Source organism: Daktulosphaira vitifoliae, unplaced genomic scaffold (assembly GCF_025091365.1).
Source record: "Daktulosphaira vitifoliae isolate Bord-2020 unplaced genomic scaffold, ASM2509136v1 Scaffold_5, whole genome shotgun sequence".
Classification (NCBI taxonomy): domain Eukaryota; kingdom Metazoa; phylum Arthropoda; class Insecta; order Hemiptera; family Phylloxeridae; genus Daktulosphaira; species Daktulosphaira vitifoliae.
The window spans coordinates 1,745,105-1,768,242 of NW_026099576.1; the positions used below are offsets into that span (position 1 = coordinate 1,745,105).

A 23,138-nucleotide genomic window follows, 5' to 3' on the forward strand; every position below is an offset into this window, starting at 1 on the left:
TTTAAAACTGAATTTATATAATATATTGTTCAACAATTTGTATTTGCTCAAATTTCAACGTTCCATGGTCATAACCAACTAATATAGCTTTTTAGTAGATATTTTTCACAAATTATTCTTATACTAGTTTTATGGTATTAGCTAATTATCTTTAATAATTTAAGCACCTAATTAAAGAATTTTGACCTAAGTAATTTTTGTAATGACATCTGACAGTTATAATTATTAATAACTCCTCTTATAGCACATAATAGTAGGTAATATTTGTAAATGTAACAAATGTTTGTAATTGTTTGCTTGTTCTACTTGAAGAATAGAAATATTTATTATCTTATGACTCAAGCAATGTATTATGTGGTACATAATTTTTAATATAAATTTTTTATTGATGTTATTATTACCTCATCTATTTTTTAATTTTAATTGAGGTATTAAATACTAATTTACAAGTCTTAAAAAATATTTAAGACCATATAACATATTTATTTTTCGATGTATATATTTGTAAAGACTGAAGTGTTAAAAAATAGTGATATTTTTGTTATTTTTTTCTTTTATTTTAGAAATAAGATAATAATTTTATTTACCGAATTATTTTTATTTACTCAAAGGTATTATTTATTATTCATAAAATAAAATAACTTGTTTTGATGAGATAATAGTTATAATTTCTAGTAAACCTGTAGACTATTAGTTATAGTAAGCTATCAATGTTTACTTTTAAATGACCTTGTGAACTCCAATAAGTTAAATATGTAGTATGGAGATAGTTCGAGCAATGGCGTGTTTAGTTATCTCTAACCATTTGTTAAATGTACTGGTTTCAGCTGTAAAACATGTCTGTTGTCACAAAATATTTTAACTGTAATATTTTAAAAAATGGACAGTTTTTACCACTAGATTTATGGGTTGAAGATGGAAAAATTATTGATCCTGAAATAATATTTTATGATCAAAGAAGATTACCTGATATTGAAATTGATTGCTTAGATTCTTTTATTGTACCTGGGTTCATTGACTTACAAATAAATGGTTAGTATAGTATAAATATTCTTATGCAATATATATATTTTATGGAGTTTTTATTTAGATTTTTAATTAAAATCAAAAAACTTAATGTGAACAGTTTGTCTTAAAAATTTTTAACGTATTAGTTTTGACACCAGCTTTATTATGATAGTTGTCTCAAAATTCCAGTCACATTTTATATTTAATGATATTTGACTTCCAAATAAGGACTTTTAGCTTCGATGCGAAGCTGAGAAGGTATTAATTTTACTATGATGTGTTTTTTTTTTTGTGTCTGTTACCACTTTTTCTCAGCTCTCACCGAACCAATTTCTTTCAATGATACGTCAAAAGATCACAAATCGTATCTAGTCGAAGACATTACCCTCAAAATTTATAAAAAAAAATCCCTCGTTCCCCGTAAACGGGGGAAATCCTTTAAAAATATACAAATGTAAAAATCGCTAATTTTACGAACCCGCGTATGGCAATGAAATTTTTGCATTTTTTCTTAATTCTTTTTAAATTAGAATAAATTTTCAACTCCTTTGATTTTTATCTCATTTAGATTCAATAACTTCAATTAAGATCAAGGATCCCATCACTGTAGTCGCCATTAGCGAGAAGAAATTTTTTATTCATATTAAAATTATTTTACTATATTTTAAGTTTTAGCTTCGACGCAAAGTTGAGAAGATATTTTTTTGTAACTATCATTTATTTTTTCTGCTCTAACTTGACCTACTTTTTTCAACGATACGTCAAAAGACTATAATTCGTATCTAGTTGAAGATATTACCCTCAAAAATTGAAAAAAAATTCTAATTTATCAATTAAACAGTCAGTTATTACATGTTCTTCATAAAGACAATTAAAATCATTCATTTTTAATGTTTTCAAAGTATTTATTGACGAATCAAGTTTGATTTGATAGGTTTCAACTACAAAATTAAATCATTTTACTTTGTAATTTAATAAATTTTTTACTGTATTTGTGTGTGCTACTACTAGACTATATTACAAATTTTTTTATAACATGTTGCTATATAAATAATTTCTAAAAAAAATGATTGTTTTTTCTCCTGAATTAACAATTGATTTTTACAATTATATTCAAATTTTATAATATGCTCAATTGAGTAAATATTTTTAAAAACTTTGATAGGTTCATTTAGTTACAGTAAATTATTTAAATTAATTAAGTTCTGAATATTTCAATTGCAGAATCTTTTCAAACACCAAAAGTTACTAGGAAATTATTACTATTGTTTCTATTTAAGTTATCTATTACAATAAAAATGCAAAAAAATATTGAGCTTTTCTGATAAATTTACAATAAATAGTAATTATAAAACTTTCTGACTGCATATATTAATCTTAACGATACAATTTTTTTAACTCTCATAAAATTGTCTATTTAATGATGTCAATTTCAAACTTCCCAATTGAGCGAAAAGTTATGGTAAAATTAATTATTTTTTTTTATTATAAACATTTACAAAAATCAACTTTAAACGATTAAAAAAATAGGTTAAATGTGTCATTTTCCTTATTTTTAACATATTAATAATCAAAATCAGTATTAATTTAAAACAATTTTTTTTTTGTTCTTAATTTTTTTTTTATATGAAAATACGATTTTTAATAATATTAAAACTTAGAAGTGATAGAAAAAATCTAATTGTACATTTGAAAACATCGCGAAATGTTGATTTAGAATATTATATTTTTGTTTCTGATGAAAGTTCATTGTAGTCTAGTGTATTTATTCATAAGTAACAAAAATTTTTTATTAAAAAGTATTGCGTCAATTCTTTTAAATTTTTATACGCGTTAAAAGTATATAAATATACAATTCTTTTTTTATTTTTATAATATCTCCGTAATAATTACAATATTAATTCATATTAAATTTAATTAGTACAATTATTAAGTATTCATATATTATAATTATAAATCGGGATAAAATTAAGGGAATAAGAGTTATGGTTGCTTTTGAAATAATCTACAAATCTCTTAAAATTAAACACTATCTACAGATTTGCATTGAAGCGTTTCTTATGATAGTGATTTTAATCACTGTCAGATATCATCTATACTTGTCCCATCTATGCTTCGTCCACACTGTGCCTCGACCCCACTGTGCTATCGTTTTTTAAATAAAAATGTCAAGAATTTTCTAAAATTTACTATTTTTAAAGAACATAATAAATTCTTTTGATTTATTATACTCTTTATTTTTTTGTCATCTACTTGGTTCAGTTCGTAAAAAAACGAAGGAAATGATAAATCTTTCAAATTCTATTCATTATTTAATAGTCATTAGATCAAATGGTAGATCCTTTAAAAAAAATGGTCTTCAAATTTTGAATATATTTTCGATCAAATCTTTATCGCCTTCTAAATCATACATATCTTTTTCTTGCAAAATTTTGTCTAGTAATATTATCAACATGATCATCAAATTAAGAAAATACATTCTTGATGTACCATTTTGATACTATATGTGATTTAGAAATGTTTTAATACTGACTTTCCTAATTTATTTTTCATATTTAAATAATTTCGTTAACAATATTATATAATTTAGGACATTAATAAAATCTGAAGTTGATATCTATGTTTCTATATAACATTTAACTTTGAAACAGCATATTTCTTTAAGTGATTTTTTTCTTTGACAGTCATTTTACATTTATTACTAAATGATAATATAAATATTTCAATAAATACCTTTAGTCATTCATCGGGTAAAGTGGTAAGTCTCTGGCTGGTCAAATCTGATTCCGTTCGGTGGTTTAATCTTTGAGAAAATTAAGTCTAATTTCAAGAATTTCTTATATTCTTTTCTATGAAGATTACTATTAAGTTTTTCTAAACAATAAAAGATATAATTTCATCTACGATGTTTTTTAGTTTAAATTCAGAAAATATTGAATATATTTGATGTTTTCCCAAGGCCACATTTTTTTCTATTAAGTTTAAACTTTTTAAATAAAAGAATGTTAGGACTAGATATCACAGTAATTTGTACATTAAAAAAAAACAGATTGTAAAATAATTTCTAATATGTGTTGACGACATGTATAAACAGAATGTTTTTGTTTAACTTTAATTCTAAAACAACACATGCATAATTTAATCTCCAGTATTTGAAGCTGTATTATCAAATACAAACACCCGAAATTTGTAAATTAAATACGATTCTTGCAATATGCCTAATACATAAAAGGTAACTAATATTAATATTATTAAAATCATAACTGATTGGTGAACTGAACTTTTTTCATCATCAAGATAAGACGTAATGTATTAATTAGAGATATCACGAATATGACTAAAAATAGACATATTATGAATAGTAAAAAACATACTAACTTACCAAACTTTTTGTTATGTATAACAATTCTATTATTTTATAATGGCGTGGTAAAATGACTTATCATAAAAAATCCTTTTACAGCTTACATTTTTTTTAATATTTACCCTCAAATTGCAATGTTTTGGTCGTTAGAAATTATATATGACAATTAGGTTAAACAGTCATTAACAAATTCTTTGTAACCGTTGGTAGTCTTGCGTCTTTACCTTTATATTCTCAATGTTCTCGTACTTTTAAACATGTTTGTAAAGTTTTACAAAACTATATACTGCTTTCAGGAGCTTTTGGAATTGATTTCACTCACAATTGTGGAGAAGGGCTTGATATTGTTCGAAAAGCATTATTACAATATGGTATTACTGGATTTTGTCCCACTATAGTTACGACTACAGCTACTAATTATCATAAAGTAAAATTTAATAAAAAGAAATTTTCCATTTAACGTTTACAAAACATATTTATTGCCTGATTAAATTTAAATATTATAGACTTTACCTAAATTAAAAAGATGCCAAGGAAGTTCATTAGGAGCAGCAATTTTAGGTGCTCATGTCGAAGGGCCTTTTATAAGTACTCAGAAACCTGGGGCTCATAATATATCTAATATAAAAACGTTAAATCAAACCAATTTATTTGATACATTTGGCGACTTAGAAAATATAAGCATAGTTACATTAGCTCCAGAATTAGATGGTTCTATGGAAGTAATAAAAAAACTTTCTCAGAAAGGTATAGTGGTATCAATGGGACATACATCAGCTGATTTTACTACAGGTAGAGAAGCAATTAAAAATGGAGCAAAATTCGTAACTCATTTGTTCAATGCAATGCTTCCTGTACGTAAAACATTAAAAAAAATTAAATATTAAGAACAATCTCACAAACTTATTTATATATTTTCAGTTTCATCATAGAGACCCAGGGTTAATAGGACTAATGGCATGTTCTCCAAATGAAAAAAATACAATTTATTTTGGTATTATAGCGGATGATATTCACACACATTATACTGCATTAAAAATTGCTCACAAGATAAATCCAAAAGGTCTTGTATTAGTAACAGATGCACTATCAGTGTCAGGATTGTCAAATGGAATTCATCATTTAGGAGATAAACAAATTGAAGTTAAAGATTCAAAAGCTTATATTTTCAATACAAAAACATTATGTGGAAGCATGACATCTTTAAATGAATGTTTACGGAACTTTATAAAAGCAACAGGTGAATTCAGAGCTAAAAACTTGAAATAGTTAATATATAAAAAGAAAAATGCAATAAATAAGAATTTTATTGCCATAAGAGTAGAAGCAAATTCAAAATTTTGAAGTATAATTATAGTGCTATTTTAAAATTAAATAGTGGTTATTGAATTGCAAGATAATAGTTTTTAACTATTTTGTGCATATTATATTTGAGGCACTTATAATAAAAGGGATTTATGTAAAATTTTTAAAAAATTGAGTTAGGTGTGCAATCTGATTGAAAGTTAGTTGTTTTATTTAGTAATAAAAAATTGTAAAAAAGAAACATAAAAATCATGAAAAATATATTTTTTTACACAGCGTTAAATGGAAAACAAAACCTATGAACTCTGTTTTCAAAAAATTAAATTTATCCCTTTGGATTCTAAGCACCTCATTTATAAAACACTTACAATCCAATTTTTAAAGAAAGTTTGTTGAAGTTCATATATTATTATGAAGTTTGGTATAATTATTATATTGTTAAACAGATTGTAGTTTACCTGAAGCAATTGAAACAGTAACTCTTCACCCAGCACAGGTATTAGGCATTGAACATATCAAAGGAACACTTAACTTTGGAGCTGATGCAGATTTTGTTTTCATAGAAAGTAATTTAAATATTTTATCTACGTGGATAGGTGGAAAATGTGTGTTTCAAAATAAAGAAAGGTCAGGTTATAAAATTAAAAAAATTATAACATGATTTAATATACATAAACAAACAAATTTAGTTTGTATACTATTATTATATTATTAGTATATCACATAATAATTTAATTATACGTTTATTATTTATACAAATTATAGTTTTTTTAATGTACATTTAATCAAAATAAATTTCAAGTACATTGTTTTGGTTTTACTGTCTTGCTCCTTCAGGATTTGATGCGCCAGCAATCATCATGAATATGACCAATGGTAGTATATACATCCACTGTAATAAGGTTTATTGTTCATCAATAATAAATTTTAGTAATTTTATAAAAATAATGCTTAATTTAATTTTTTTTTTTTTTTTGAAAATCTAACAGTTAAACTTTTTAAAATTAAAATTTTGTATTGTTGAGGTAAGGCCCATATACAGAGCTGATTTTAGTTGTTTTAAATATACCTATATAATATAACAAAAGTACAAAATTTATATATTACAAACTCTCTGAAAATCAATCATGAATTGAATCTGATTATAAATAATCTTAATTATTAGTTGAATTCAACTAATCCCTTATAATTTAAAGGGGGGTTAATTTTTTTTTTTATGGTAACATACATATTTAACTCTTATAAAATATAAAATAATCTAATTAAGAAAATAACTGGTCGATAACAACATTTGAACTAGAATTTCAGTAGTTATTAACAATTAAAGTAATAACTAGGGGTGAGGTGTGGTTCCTGCTATTTTTATCACTAGTTATTTCCAACTGTACTTTTTGATCAGCCTAGGTATAAAAATTTATGCAACTAAAGAAAATCCAAATTTTTTTTTTTTATTGTTATTATTTTACAATAAATCAAGTGGCATATAATGAATTTATCATCACTTTTTTTTAACAAATCTAACTTTTGATCTATTGAATATTTTAATTAAGTTTTTTTTCTTCTATTTCCTCGCTTTAATATCAACTACTTGGGGTAATCACTCTTATCCTAAACTTCTACTAAACATGATCTCCCACATCCTCAACGCTCACATCAGCTGTTCTCATATCGCATTCAATAACATCCCTCCATCTCTTTTTTGGTCTTCCTCTACCTCTTCTTCCTTCAACATTGATTTCTATAACTGTTCTTACAGCTTCAGATTCTTCTCTTTTCATAACATGACCAAACCTTCTAAGTCCATTTTCTCTCATCTTTTCTATGATTGACACTACACCTATTCTTAAACCCTTTTCTTCAAGAGCTGATCACCACACCTCTAGCCTTTGCTTAGTGAATATGTTAAGTTCCTTTTTTTAAATAATTTTTATAGTTTTGAACTATGTATAAAAGCAAACTTTTTATAATTTATCTCTAATAAAAGAAAAATATAAATCAATTTCTGATTTTTTGTTTCCCTTAGTAGCACATTAAGTATCAACCTAAATGAAAGTGTATTGGTTTGGTTTGTATCTGAATTATAAGTGCAAGGTGGTCTAGTAATCGTCTTGGGTCGCAGGTTCTATTACTGTACCGTACCTCTTTTTTTTACACAATTTGTGGTACACTTTCTATAACCACCCGTCAATTACCAGCGGCCGGGTTAACTTTGATGATTCGATAACAACTTAATGAGTTACAAGCATTTTAATACATTGAATGGGCATATAGCAAATATAAAACAAATTGGACAATTCATTTAGTGTAATATTTAATATAACAAAGTGAATTATTCAAGTTTCATATTTAATTGATTTATTTATACTTTTTACTAGTTAGATCATCTGACAAAAACGAATGATGAATTCTCAAATAATCCAAATTATGATATTCTTAATATAAGATATAATAAGATCTACATAAATGTACTGGACCAAGTTTAAAATCACAATAATATAAATTATAATATTATTTAATTGTTAAAGTATTAAAATATAGAGTATAGCAAATGGAGTAGAATTGAAATCAATAAAGAAAAAAAAAATGCAAAAACCATACTTAACCATGACCTTTTTTTGATTTATAATAAAAAAATAGCACTACAAAAATTTTTTTAAAAAAAAAATCACAACTTAAGTTATTTAATAATATAATCTTGAACCAGAACTGAGGTGGTTAAGAGGGAAGAACTCTCCATAATACAGCTACTTAAATTAATATATTTGGCAATTTTATCTATTTAAGTTAGTTTGTAATTTAGGTGCAAAGTAAAGATTTTTTTTTGCTTAAAAAATTTTGCGACTAGAAATAAGTGGGCAAATTTGTGCAAAAATTCATTAAAAAATATGTAGATTGCTAGATTGACATAATCTTAGATAAATACTAGACTGTTCAATTAAGTCTACAAAATTGTTTATAACAGCTATAATGCTACAAAAAAAACCCAGAACAGGGGGATCGCGGCACAGTGGTGACATAGTTGGATAAGTATTATGATATCTGACAGTGATTAAAATCACTATAAAAAAAAACGCTTCGATGCAAATCTTTAGATAGTGTATAATTTTAAAAAATTGGTGGATTATACCAAAAGCAACATGATCTGCTAGTTCTTTATTAATATCCTGATTCAGATAAAGATATATGTAAGGGATTATTAAAAAATATTATTTCTCATAAAAAAATTATATTGATCCATACATTTTTTAAAATGTTATAGCATTATAAAGTTAAAAAAATAAAAAAAAATTTTTTTTTACAAAAATCGTATTTTTTTTTATAAACTTTGATGTCTGTTTTCACCATGAAGATAAAATAAAGTCCGAAATTTTTTTTTTGCATAATAATGTATATTACATTAGCTTTAATTTAAGATATATATAAAAGTGTCAGACTTTCCGGAACACTTTCAAAAGTTAAGTTGAAAAAGTTCTACTTTCTACATGCATTTTTTTAGATTTGAACCCCCTCGTATATGATTTAAAAAAACAGTATGTCAAATGAAAGATGTATATAAATACTACTCCTCATGAAAAAATTGTACTGATCATTATATTGATATGTTCATTTTTGAAAATGTTATGGAACTTTTAAGTAAAAAAAATTGAAAAAATTTTGAAAATTAGCGTTTTTAAATTTGTAATTTTTTTGGAGGATTTCCCCCGTTTACGGGGAACGAGGGAATTTTTTTCAATTTTTGAGGGTAATGTCTTCGACTAGATACAATTTGTGATCTTTTGACGTATCGTTGAAAGAAATCTGTTCGGTGAGAGCTGAGAAAAAGTGGTAACAGACACAAAAAAAAAAATAAATAAACACATCATAGTAAAACCAATACCTTCTCAGCTTCGCATCGAAGCTAAAATATTAAATAGCAAATTTTGAAAAATATTTTTTCATAGAAATATATAATTATAAATATATTATATAATGCTATTTAAAAAAATATATATATATAGAAAACAAACTCACATATTTCCCTAGCATTGATTTGTTGTTACTAGATTTTCCTTTTTCTCTTGCCTCGCGTTCTCGTTCAATCTTTTGAATATATGTAGTAGTATCTGGACTGAAAAACAATCAAATATATAATATATTAGTATTTATGTTTGTGTAAGGATGGAATGTACTCTATTATTAGTTTTTCAGAAAATATTTAAGTTTTAAATTTTTATAAAGGAAGAAATTGTTTGTTGATCTAAAAATCTCTACAATAATATGTAGTTAAATAATTTATTTTTAATCCTTCAGGGTTAAATAGGTTCAGGTTAATAAGTATTCAAATTATTGTCATAATTAACACATTTAAGCGGATCACTCTACGAGGAACTGGCGTACATGTCATGAAAAGCATTTTCAGATTCATCAAAGCCTCATTTTCTGATTAATTATTTTTAATTTGACCTAAAGAGAATACTTTTGTATGTTCTCTGCTTTTACAGGGTTACAAGCCAAAGCAATCTAACTTAGAGCATTGTTTTGGTAAGAATTAAATTAATTATTAGAAATAAATAATAAAAAACATGCTTTTAATATAGTTCAAAGTTGCAAAATTGTTTTTATAAGAAAGTAACAAAATATATTCAGTATATTAAATGTTACACAATTTTTAAAAATAGGCTGGGACATAAAAATCAAAATATTTATAATTGAAAAATTAAACATGTAAGCATTGTTTTTTAAAAATTTAGTTGTGTACATTTTTTATTTTGTATTTATTATTTAAGATTTTTTCTTTGTAAAATATGTAAATTTAATATCTGTATCTATAATAATCTAAATTTAATAAATAATTAAATTATTAAATTAACATACATAGGGCTAGAGTCAGGTCTTCTAAAAAACACAGTCGTTGATAACTTGTATTCATCTCTATCATCAGTGTCCTCATATTTATCAGATTTTGTAGCTAAATTAGCACCAAAAGGTAAATCTAAATGATCCAAATGTAGTGTGAGAATATAAATTGTTTTATGTCCTAAAATATGACATGCTCTAGTAAAAGTTAAAAAACTTGTTTTGAGACCAGACAAGTATCTTACAGTCACCTTTAATTTATACATATGATTGTCGTTGGCTAATTTCTAAAAAAAAAAATTAATAAAATAAATTGTCATCTAAATTTATAATAAAATAAATAGTAAAACTGTATGGTTTAATGTTATATGTTTGAAATTTTAAGGTTATATATTAACGTTTTCTATATAAGTATATATAATAATAATACTTTAATTAATTCAAAATCATATTTGCTAATTGTTGACTCAATAGTAAAATCACTTCTTGTTTCCAAGTTTACTGGTGAAGAACTATAGTTTGAAAATCCTGCCCCAGGAATTAACTCATGCTCCAAATAAATATCAGTTATGGAATCATAGCTAGATTCCTACGATCATAGACGTACAAAATAAATTAAAAATCATAGATAGAAAATGAATTTTAAAAATAATCAATACTAACTAAATTGGTCAGAGCAGATACAACGATTAAAAAATGGAACAAACAAATAATTTTTTTAAACATTTCAATAATTATCTGTTTAAAGGTTTAACAATAAAACTAGACGTTTAAAAAATAAAGGAATAATTTTACTTACTCATTCCAATTTATTTTTGATGATATAATCTTATCAATTTGAAGTTGTCATTTCCATGGAGCTTATAAACATGGATAGGATATTCATTATTGAGGCACTTGTGTTTTCGCAGTCCTGAACTGATAAGAATATGAGATCGTTTGTTTATATTTTAATTGCCATAAGCGCATAAGATACTATTTTTTAATTTTTTAATAAGTTATAAATTTTAACTTTTACATTATTATAAATTACGTAACTCATACTAATTTTTTATTACTAACCATTGAATAATAAAAAGTAAAATCTTATCCTGTAATAATGCAAACAAATAGCCTCAATTTACTATCACCATATTCTTCTATGATAAAGCATCAATGTCCTATCCATGTATAGTAACGAGCATCTATGGTCGTTTCACATTTCTCTGATAATTTTTGTGTTTGGTTCTATTACAACTAACCATATTCTTGAGCTTAGTGTAATAACCGTGTTTAAAGTTAAAAATGACAAATATTATTATTTGATAATGTAAAAATATATTGAAATGAAACTTTACAATTCCCAGAGTAAATTATTTCACGACTTTATACTTTTAACGTTAAGTTACTTATCTTAACATAAATGACGGATCGGGGGGTTTTACTTGACAATCGTATAATTTCAATTCCAAACAGTAACTTTATTATACATATATATATATATATATACAAAGTAATAAATATTCAATATATCAATATATTAACATTAGAATAATAATAGTAGAAAAAACAAACAAAACCGAAACAGCACCCAGCCATCAGCTATCCATAATGCAATTAACGTTATTTATAATCTCACGTCGCCAAATAACGTAAATTAATTATTATATATTAACAACAGTTATTGTGACACAGAAATTTACAATATATAATCCACGCAATAAAAAAAACTAAATAATTGCAATTAATAAATTTAAATCTGTATAACGGAGCGCAAACAAAATTAAAGAAAAACAAATAAGTACGTAATACCGCACAATCAACCGGCGCAACTAATCTTAATAACTAAATAATAACAACGCAAAGTTAAATAATACTTGCGTAATAATAATAACACAAAATCTTATGCACTTAGCAATAAATACTAAAGAAGCCCAACAACCATATATATCTTATATATATAAAATCTAATGTCAGATTTTTGTCCGCGATGGACGCCGAAACTACTGAACCGAATTTTATGAAATTTGGCATAAATGTGCGATTAGGTCTAACTTAGAACATAGGATAGTTTTTATTTTGATTGATGGCCTTATTTATTTTTTATAATATAAAATAAATAAATATAAATAATTATTTTCTCATAGATGGCGTTATGAAACGGTATTAAAGTTATGTAAGTGTCCAATAGATAGCGCCTGTCCACGTGTATTTTCTTTCAATAATTGTAATTGTAATGACAATAGAACGATCAAGAATCTTCGCGACGGATAGGCAACCAAAATACATATATGCACGAATATTCTCGATCGGCCATAAAAAGAATATTCTAGACCCACTACACACTATAAAACGGCGCAACATAATTATAACGATATATATTTTGTGTTTGTAATAATTTGTGATCTCTGCTAAGACACGTTAATTTTTTTGTAAATTTTGCGTATATATTACTGAATAACATCGCGCAAATTGATTTGGATATTGATTAAGTAAGTTCGACTTTATTTCTTTTTATCTTTTGTATGTATTTAATTATTAATTGAACATATTTATATTTATTTTAAAAAAAAATTATCATAGTTCAAATAATACTTATAATAGTAGTATTATAAGTATTATTATAATAATTTTATGTTATTTTTTCATCGTAACCGGTTCGAAATTTATTTATTTAATATTTTTGTAGTAAAATGCCACCGAAAAAATCGAACCTTTCCGCGAGTAGTAGAGAGGCACGGCGCAAACGTGCAAAAAGAAGTTTTCGGTCAGCACAGCAACATGAAGAACATGAAAGACAGCGAACCAGTCGCGAATTACAACTTGGATCATTTGTTCGTCTTGCCTTTGAATATGCACCGGATATTAATTACTCTGCGCATTCTTTAATTTCCATCGGTGAAATGAACAAAGTATGCCAATATTGTCAGGCGTTGAAATTCCCCAATGAAACACCTGGACTGTGTTGCGCATCAGGAAAAGTTGTACTGGAGCCGCTTCCATCTCCGCTGGAACCTTTACAATCACTTCTTGCTGGCCAATCTGATGATTCAAAATTATTTTTGAGCAAGATTCGTAAGTTTAATTCTTGCTTCCAAATGACGTCTTTTAGGGCAACAAAAATTTGTGATCTCACATCCGATGGTAATTACTTCGAATCTACATTTAAGATACAAGGTCAGGTTTATCATCAAATTGGGTCATTGATGCCGATGCCTGATACTGAACCGAAGTTTCTGCAAATCTATTTTATGGGAAATTGTGAAGAACGCGTATCAACCCGCTGTGTTCATAATTTTATTGAACGAGCAGATGAGAGAGCAATTGTGGAATCATTGGAAATTTTTTTAGAAAATCGAAACCAACTTATTCAGTTGTTCAAACGTGTATCGCCACAATTATTAAACGACAACTATCAAATTGTTATTAAGGCTGATAGAGTACCATCAGGAGAGCATGCTGGAAGGTTCAACGCGCCCACCGTAGACGAAGTAGCAGTTATTATGGCCGGTGATCCAGCTGACAGCCGAGCCATCAAAATTACACGTCGAGACAACACCATAAGCATAATTTCAGACACTCACCGTTCCTACGATGCACTACAATATCCGCTGATATTTTGGGCAGGACAGGATGAATATCACATTAATATTAAACAGCGTAATTCAACTACTGGTAAAATATCAAATTAAATATTTTTTGCCTATTTTTTATTTTTATTTTATGGTATTAATATTTCAATTTTTGATTATATTAATTTTTTTTATATAAAATTGAAATTCATTTCTAATTTTTCACATTTTTATTTTTCATTAAATTAATTTCACTAAAATATATTTATTAGAAAAATTAATTTTGTATTTTTAAATTTTTTTTTTCAATTAATTCCATATAAATTTACTTAAAATCAATTAAAAATGTTCACACTTTTTTTTTAATTTTTAATTATTAATGCTTAATTTATTATGAATTTTTAGGTCGTGAAACAAACAAAAAAGTTAGTTCAATGAACTACTATGCCCATCGATTGATGATAAGACGTAATCAGGATAATTATATTCTTCGATATCGCCAGCTATTCCACCAATATGTTGTCGATATGTACGCAAAGATTGAAAGTGAACGTTTGCGATATATTCGATTCAATCAGGCTAAATTAAGATCAGAAGAATACATCCACTTACGAGATGCTATTAATGGACATGTCGATGAACAAATAAATATAAACGATATAGGTAATGCATTTATTTTACCCTCGAGTTTTATTGGTAGTCCACGGCACATGCAGGAATATACACAAGATGCAATGACTTATGTACGTCATTACGGCCGTCCAGATTTATTTATTACATTTACATGTAATCCGAAATGGGAAGAAATAAAAAATCTGCTATTACCAGGCCAACAATCGACACATCGTCATGATATTACTGCGCGCGTGTTCAAACAAAAATTAAAATCATTGATGAATTTCATTGTGAAATATTCGGTTTTTGGTGAAGTACGTTGCTGGATGTATTCAGTCGAATGGCAAAAGCGCGGTTTGCCCCATGCACATATCCTGATTTGGCTTGAAGATAAAATCCATCCAGAAGAAATTGATCAAATAATTTCTGCCGAAATTCCAGATCCATCAATCGATCAGGAATTATTTCATATTGTTACCAGTCACATGATTCACGGACCCTGTGGTGTTTTCAACATGATATCTCCATGCATGGAGGATGGAAAATGTAAAAAAAAATTCCCAAAACAATGTATTAATGATACTATTACAGATATTGACGGTTATCCATTGTATCGACGTAGAAACGCTGAGAATGGTGGCCACACATTCACGATGCGAATGTCAAATGCTATCGAAGTTGAAATCGATAATCAATGGGTGGTACCATACTCACCACTACTTTCAAAAACATACAAAGCTCATATAAATGTTGAGTTTTGTAGTTCTGTGAAGTCTATAAAATACATTTGCAAATACGTTAACAAAGGCAATGATTTGGCAGTATTCGAAGTTCAAAATGTAAATAAAAATGATGAAATAACACAGTACCAAATGGGTAGATATATCAGTAGTAATGAAGCTATCTGGCGCATATTTAGTTTTCCTGTACACGATAAAGAGCCAGCTGTGCAGCATCTTGCTGTACATCTTGAAAACGGACAACGTGTATATTTCACTAAAGAAAATATTTTCCAACGAGCACTTCAGCCACCGAAAACAACACTTACTGAATTTTTCACATTGTGTCAAAAAACCGATGTTTTTGGCCAGTTCGCACGCACACTATTGTATACAGAAGTTCCACGTTATTTTACATGGAACACATCAGGCAAAAAATGGGAGCCACGTAAGCAAGGTGAACCACATCCAACAATCCCCGGTGTATTAAAAGCCAAGACATTAGGACGACTTTACACAGTACATCCAAAACAACGTGAATGTTTCTTTTTACGTTTGTTGTTAATCAATGTTCCAGGACCCACATCTTTTGAATTTTTGCGCACCGTTAACGGTCGAGTGTTTAATTCATATCAAGATACATGTCGCGTATTGAAATTGCTGGAAGACGACAATCATTGGGATCTCACGCTTGCTGACGCAGCGTTAGTATCCACGCCAAATACCATTCGTCAACTGTTTGTAATTATTTTGACAACATGTTATCCAACACGATCATCGACTTTATGGGAAAAATACAAAAACTATATGACTGAAGATATTCTGCACCGAATAAGACAGACAACTCAAAATCAAGATCTAGATTACACGCCAGAAATGTATAACGAAGCATTAATGTTGATTGAGGATTCATGTATTCTAATTTCTAATTTACCACTTGCTCATTATGGTTTGCCGTCGCCTAATCGCCCGGCCATCGACTTGGTTAACACTGATGTTCTGCGAGAAAAACAATATAATAACGTTGAATTAGCTGCATTTGTTACAAATAATGAACCTCTAATGACAGCTCAACAAAAAAATATTTATACTCAAATTATGATGGCTGTTGATGCTAAACAAGGTGGCTTCTTTTTCTTAGATGCACCAGGTGGAACTGGTAAGACATTTTTAATATCTATTATCTTAGCAAAGATACGATCGCAAGGAAAAATTGCTCTAGCAATTGCAACGTCGGGCATTGCGGCCACTCTGTTAGATGGTGGGCGAACGGCACATTCAGCACTCAAGCTGCCATTAGACATTCATAATAAACCATATGCAATATGTAACATAAAAAAAATAAGCGGAATGGCTACAGTAATGCGAAACAGTTCGATAATTATTTGGGATGAATGTACAATGGCCCACAAACATGCATTGGAAGCATTGCATAGAACTTTACAAGATTTTAATGGCAATGACAAACTATTCGGTGGTGCTGTTTTACTATTGTCTGGTGATTTCCGACAGACATTGCCAGTTATTCCACGCTCTACTTTTGCCGATGAAATTAATGCGTGTTTAAAACAGTCATTTTTATGGCAAAATGTCGAAACAGTTCGATTGACCATTAACATGCGTGTGCAATTGCAAAACGACTCATCAGCACAAATATTTTCTGAGCAATTGCTGGACATTGGCAATGGTAGAATAACATTGCATCCAAATACACAATGCATTAAATTGCCAGATAACTTCTGCACATTTGTCGAGACAAAATCAGAATTGATCGAAAAGGTTTTCCCGGCTATACTGAATAATTACACAAACCACGATTGGCTTAGTGAGCGTGCAATCTTAGCCGCAAGAAATGTCGATGTCGATGAAATTAACTTCCACATACAGCAGTTGATACCGGGTGATATGGTATCGTTTAAGTCGATCGATAGTGTTGTTGATGAAGACGAAGCTGTACAATACCCAACAGAATTTTTAAACTCTCTGGATATACCAGGAATGCCACCACACAATCTACAGTTAAAAATTGGATCACCGATTATTTTATTACGTAATTTGAATCCACCCAGACTATGCAATGGTACACGTTTGGTCATCAAAAAAATTACCGGAAATATTATTGAAGCAACCATTTTAACAGGAAGATTTAAAGGGGAAATTGTTCTATTGCCACGTATCCCAATGATTCCGTCAGATACCACATTACCATTCAAAAGGCTTCAATTTCCTGTTCGATTAGCATACGCAATAACCATTAACAAGTCTCAAGGCCAGACAATGTCCGTTTGCGGTTTAGATTTAGAAAATCCATGCTTCTCCCACGGTCAACTTTATGTTGCATGTTCACGGGTTGGTAAACCGTCAAATTTGTTTATATTAACTAAAAACAAATTAACTAAAAATATTGTACACCAAATAGTACTCAATTAAATATTATTATCTATATAACTGTTTGGAAAAAAAAAACAACCTTTAATACTAATTCATTTTTTAAAAATGTTCGAGTTTCAGTTAAATAAACAATAATATCAACAAACATTTTTTTGGTCGTTCATCATTGAAAAATTGTGTTCAATGATTATCTCCGATAACTCAGATTCAAAAATTTTATAAGTATTTGCATGGTTATGCTACATATTTGAAAATAATATATTAATATAATATTATATAATAATATATTATATTAATCAAGCCACACCCAAACGTGGCCGGGTCAGCTATTTATGTATAAAACAATTTAAACGGCAAAACAACGTTTGCCGGGACAGCTAGTATATATATATATATCAAATAAAAGAATTCTACCAAATAATTAATGTTTTAAATTCTAGCCTGAAATATAAACATACAACACAAAACACTAAGTAATAAATAGCGTGAAATCAACAGTAATGTACCACAATATTACTTATCTATACTATCGATAACTATCAATAAAACACCGCACGGGCAATAAACTAAACATTAGCAACAAGATAACTACGACCGATACTACTTCTACCACTTATATCATGTGATTGCATCATGTCACCTATTTTTGTCTGAGCGGGCCCATCAGGCGCAAACAATGGCAAGAAAACCCACCACGCCCTGCTTACCAAAATGTAAAAATATATTGAAATGAAACTTTACAATTCCCAGAGTAAATTATTTCACGACTTTATACTTTTAACGTTAAGTTAATTATCTTAACATAAATGACGGATCGGGGGGTTTTACTTGACAATCGTATAATTTCAATTCCAAACAGTATCTTTATTATACATATATATATACAAAGTAATAAATATTCAATATATCAATATATTAACATTAGAATAATAATAGTAGAAAAAACAAACAAAACCGAAACATCACTCAGCATACTTGGGGTTGGCCACCCTTATCTTAAGCTTCCATTTGACACGATCTCCCACGTCTTCTACGCTCACATCAGCTGTCCTCAAATCGCATTCAATAGCATCCCTCCATCTCTTTTTTGGTCTTCCTCTACCTCTTCTTCCTTCAACATTCATTTCTATAACTGTTCTTACAGCTTCTGATTCTTCTCTCCTCACAACATGACCAAACCACCCAAGTCTATTTTCTCTCATCTTATCCACGATTGACGCTACACCTATACTCTCTCTTATATGCCCGTTCCTTACTCTATCTTCTCTAGTCACTCCACTCATCCATCTAAGCATTCTCATCTCTGATACACTCATTTTTTATACTACTTTCTTATAGACCGCCCAACACTCTGAACCATACATCTGTAGTGGTCTCACTACAGTCTTGTAGAATTTACTTTTCAGCCTCATTGGAATTCTTTTATCGCATAAGACGCCAGACGCTTCTCTCCACTTCAACTACCCGCATTTAATTCTGTGTCTTACATCCTCGTCAATACCACCGCTCTTTTGTTGTTTGCCACCGGACTCCTAATAGACGGTTGGTCCGTATGACTAATAATGACACACCAAATCACAATAATTGTTGGTAATCATTAATAGGGGAAAATAAAAGGAAAAAAATAAACATAAAAAAAAAGAGGTTACCATTCATACAATTACAATGGTTTTTTAATATTACAGTTTCATTACAATAATTAAATCTGGACGTCCGCCAAAGAATACTAATATTTTTAACAAAAGAAAAAAAAATTAACTATAAATTTACATACAAATACGAAGACAATATCCAAGCCTAGTCCATCCACGGATTCTCCGACATTTGCCACCGGTTCAGGTAATGGAAGACCGACGATCTTCAACAATAATAAAAAAAAAGGACGATGGCCCGAGTACAGCACAAACAGGAACCAACGTGGTATATTTGGCGACAAATCAACACAAAATCCCACTGGATATTTGTCATCGTACGCAAACGAAAAAAAAGGCCGTGCGTATCTCAACAACAGCGTATCCAATACAATACTATCAAGCAATAAGAATAAAAAACATGCACGTCCAGTGTTGTCCACTGCGTTGGGCAGCTATACACACGGACCGGTTTACCCCCGCCGTAAGCCTTTAGAGCATTCTACATAATACCCGTCTCGGACGAGGAGATAAGCCGGCCATCAGCTGACTGCTTAGTGTTGTGCAACTTGCTCAAACATTTGTACAACTGATCCAAAATACTTAAAACTCTCCATCTCTCCAATCACGTCCTCGCCTATTGTCACTGATCTCCTCATTCCACCTACCTTGTGTTCTCCTTTGTCAAACTCGTACCCTATATACTCTGTCTTACTTTTACTTATTCTTAAATCCTTTTCTTCAAGAGCACCAAATAATATAAAAATCTTGACAGTGGACAAATCGGTAGCGAGAAATTGTTATGTAATAAGTTAAGATTTTCAACACTAAGAGAAAATTAAAAAAAATAAATAATAGTCAAATTTAAATCAATATTAATAAAATAAAAAACACATATTTTATCGAATTCGTATTTAAAACGAAAAGTTTCATCTGATAATTATTTGAATTTACACTCCTGGACTATCTATCTGAATGAAATTGTTGATTATTTAAATTCTTTCAATGCTCATGCTGGTACTGGACCTGATGGTATTTCACCTATATTTTAAAAAAATTGTAGCTCGGTTCTTGCTCGTCCGCTTCATATGATTTTTAATAAATCATTAAGTTTGGGTTATTTCCCTAACATTTGGAAAAGGTCATTTGTAACACCAGTATATAAACCTGGAGATAAACATAATGTTACAAGTTATAGGCCGATTTCCAAAATGTCCATAATTCCGAAAATGTTTGAAGCACTAATTACAAAAAAATTGTCTTTAATTATGACTCCCCTCATTTCTAATAACCAACATGGTTTCAGACCCAAAATGTCAGTTTCTACAAATATTCTACTTTTTCAGGAGAAAATCCTTTCGGCTTTAAATCAACGTGTTCAATTGGACACTATTTATACAGACTTTCAGAAAGCGTTTGATAAAGTAAACCACAATATTCTATTACATAAATTATCTTGTGTTGGTATTCATGGTACATTTTTTAATTGGTTAAAATCTTACCTATGTTCTCGTACCCAGGTGGTTAAAATTAATAGTTTTATTTCTAATGAATTTTTGGTTACTTCTGGTGAACCACAAGGGTCGCACTTAGGTCCCCTCTTATTCATACTATTTATAAATGATTTACCATCTATTTTTGATAGCTCAGTTAATATTCTATTATTTGCTGATGATGTGAAATTATTTTCAGTTATTAAATCACCAAAAGATGCAATAAAATTGCAGTCAAATTTAGATAAATTTAACATAACATCGATATTAGCAGGTACACAGCATTGTTATTATCAATTGTAGTAAGGCACATTGTTATGAGTTTATAAATACACTAACTGACAATACAGAAAGTATATCTATTGATAATCATAATTGATAATAAACAATCCGTGAATGAGACAGCAATGTCATAAAAATCCAATTAGCTACCTGTATTTACAATCCCATGTGTATTATACATGTATATTAACTCAAAATTTTGAAACTTTAAATGTTTATATCTAATAAGCTAATAAAGTTATATTAAAAATTCAAATGCCATTTACTATTAAATTAAAAACTCAAACATTTTATTAAATTCAAAATATGTGTTACCATTTAAAAAAACAAAGTTGACCCCCTGTGGCGGACCTGTAAGGCTCGCCTGAGGAAATTTTAATATTTATTTGTTGTTCGGGTTACCGTCTGGATTCCCTATTGAGCTATCCGCACAGAGTCCTCCAAGATGTATATAGGAAATAGTGATTATTTATAAAGAAATAAATTTAACACTCTCGATAGAAATACTGGTTATAAATAGTAAATTGTATTATACAAAAAATATTACGTTACAAGAGAAATATAACAATTAATATAAATGTGTATATATATATAAAGTAAACTTTCATAATAACATTTCAAAATAAGAATATGCTTTACAATTATAATATTAGTCCTATAATGGTAGACGCTAGACACTAGACTGACTATTGCTGCAAAATAGTCATACAAAGAAATCAAGGGAACATCCGTATGCGGATGTCCCTATCAATTATAAACATGTATATTCGCAAAGATAAATATTTAATAAAGTGGTGGTGACACAACACCCCTTCCAAGGCATAAGGGATGAACTTAAAAAGTATTACATAGTTAAAAATTCAAGAATAATGTGTAACTAAAGATAATGAAAAAAAAAAATGTTTAAATTATTATTATTCTGCAAGTAATTGAGTGGGTTATGATAAAAAAATCACCCTGTATATATATATGTACGTATAAATGAATACACTTAAAAACGAAAAATATTATCTATATATATAAATGTATTATTATTATTATTTTTTTTTTAAATAAATTAAATTACAAAATAAAACTTACAGTAATAAGACATTCACCATCATAAACATGATGTGTTGATAGTTTGGTTGGGTTGGATTGATGTTTCTTTATTGATGGTCTACGCTCCGAAACTGGTCACACGGAGAAACTTGACTTGTGGGTTTTTAGTGAATTTTTTAATATTTTTGTAAAATATATATATATATTTATGAGTTCGGGCAGCGGCGAAAGTATATACGTTGGTAGTGAAGGAAATAACAGTAAAAATTACTAACCGTTAATTGTATTAAATACAACTGTAGTGTTTTGGTGTTTATATTTATTACAAAATACTACAATTAAAATTTATAATAATTAATACTTTTTAATAATGAAAAATGATTTTATACGTACATAAAAAAAGAGTACAAATAAAAAGTGTCACTGGATTGACGAACAGCGCGAGAATAAAAAAAATACACGGAGTGTTATCGTACTGCAGTACATCTAAGATAAAACATATAAACATATATAAACGCATTCATTGTGACATGTTATTTAACATCTTTGTTAATCCCTACACAACAGACAAGTTTTATTTGTTGTTTATTATTATTATTTTATCTTATTTTTGATTTGATTTTCTTGATGTTGTTTGATTTTTGAAGATTTTCTGTATTTTGAGTTCAATGCTTTTCTTGAGATTCTGGAGTTTCTGATGAGTTATTTAACTATTGTTTGCGTACTTAGTAACTTTTATGATAAAAATAAAAATAATTTTTTTTCGGCACCAGTCTCTTCGAAGGCTAAGTAAATCAAAAACCGAATCGATGAATTCAGAAAATCCAGAACATATACGAAATCCAGAATATTCCGAACACTCATTAACTCCGGAAAATTCAGAACATTCACTAACTCCAGAA

At 28.4% G+C, this 23,138-nt stretch overlaps 3 protein-coding genes across 4 annotated transcripts; 2 read left to right on the forward strand and 1 right to left on the reverse strand.

The window, feature by feature from the left end:
• The first annotated feature begins 780 nt into the window (after positions 1-780).
• Positions 781-6,493, forward strand: LOC126908345 (N-acetylglucosamine-6-phosphate deacetylase). Its single transcript, XM_050690336.1, has 5 exons — positions 781-1,032; positions 4,669-4,799; positions 4,879-5,226; positions 5,294-5,612; positions 6,124-6,493. Exons 1-5 carry the CDS (start codon positions 837-839, stop codon positions 6,336-6,338), a joined length of 1,209 nt encoding a protein of 402 aa, XP_050546293.1. The 5' UTR covers positions 781-836; the 3' UTR covers positions 6,339-6,493.
• Positions 6,402-11,314, reverse strand: LOC126908359 (ER membrane protein complex subunit 10). The gene is made up of 5 exons (XM_050690358.1): positions 11,177-11,314; positions 10,944-11,102; positions 10,532-10,800; positions 9,689-9,785; positions 6,402-6,569 (listed from the first exon to the last, which is right to left on the reverse strand). Exons 1-5 carry the CDS (start codon positions 11,237-11,239, stop codon positions 6,495-6,497), a joined length of 663 nt encoding a protein of 220 aa, XP_050546315.1. The 5' UTR covers positions 11,240-11,314; the 3' UTR covers positions 6,402-6,494.
• A 1,126-nt stretch (positions 11,315-12,440) lies between these two features.
• LOC126908318 (uncharacterized) lies at positions 12,441-18,179 on the forward strand. Of its 2 annotated transcripts, XM_050690244.1 has the most exons (3): positions 12,441-12,984; positions 13,182-14,167; positions 14,470-18,179. In XM_050690244.1, the coding sequence occupies exons 2-3, from the start codon at positions 13,186-13,188 to the stop codon at positions 17,826-17,828; spliced, it is 4,341 nt and encodes a 1,446-aa protein (XP_050546201.1). In that variant the 5' UTR covers positions 12,441-12,984; positions 13,182-13,185; the 3' UTR covers positions 17,829-18,179. The 2 variants fall into 2 exon arrangements, with proteins under 2 accessions (XP_050546201.1, XP_050546200.1); XM_050690243.1 differs by having other exon boundaries at positions 12,441-14,167.
• Positions 18,180-23,138: the final 4,959 nt, after the last annotated feature.

What these genes read in the sequence shown, in the direction of transcription:
- LOC126908345 (XM_050690336.1), top strand. Translation starts at nt 837, where the DNA reads ATGTCTGTTGTCACAAAATATTTTAACTGTAATATTTTAAAAAATGGA. An exon ending in CATTGACTTACAAATAAATG is followed by an intron (nt 1,033 to 4,668) that starts GTTAGTATAGTA and finishes TACTGCTTTCAG; the next exon opens with GAGCTTTTGGAATTGATTTC. An exon ending in TGTTCAATGCAATGCTTCCT is followed by an intron (nt 5,227 to 5,293) that starts GTACGTAAAACA and finishes ATATATTTTCAG; the next exon opens with TTTCATCATAGAGACCCAGG.
- LOC126908318 (XM_050690243.1), top strand. Translation starts at nt 13,186, where the DNA reads ATGCCACCGAAAAAATCGAACCTTTCCGCGAGTAGTAGAGAGGCACGG. An exon ending in ACAGCGTAATTCAACTACTG is followed by an intron (nt 14,168 to 14,469) that starts GTAAAATATCAA and finishes ATGAATTTTTAG; the next exon opens with GTCGTGAAACAAACAAAAAA.
- LOC126908359 (XM_050690358.1), bottom strand. Translation starts at nt 11,239, where the DNA reads ATGTTTAAAAAAATTATTTGTTTGTTCCATTTTTTAATCGTTGTATCT. An exon ending in ATGATTTTGAATTAATTAAA is followed by an intron (nt 10,801 to 10,943) that starts GTATTATTATTA and finishes TTTTTTTTTTAG; the next exon opens with AAATTAGCCAACGACAATCA. An exon ending in AGACCTGACTCTAGCCCTAT is followed by an intron (nt 9,786 to 10,531) that starts GTATGTTAATTT and finishes ATTGTTTTTCAG; the next exon opens with TCCAGATACTACTACATATA.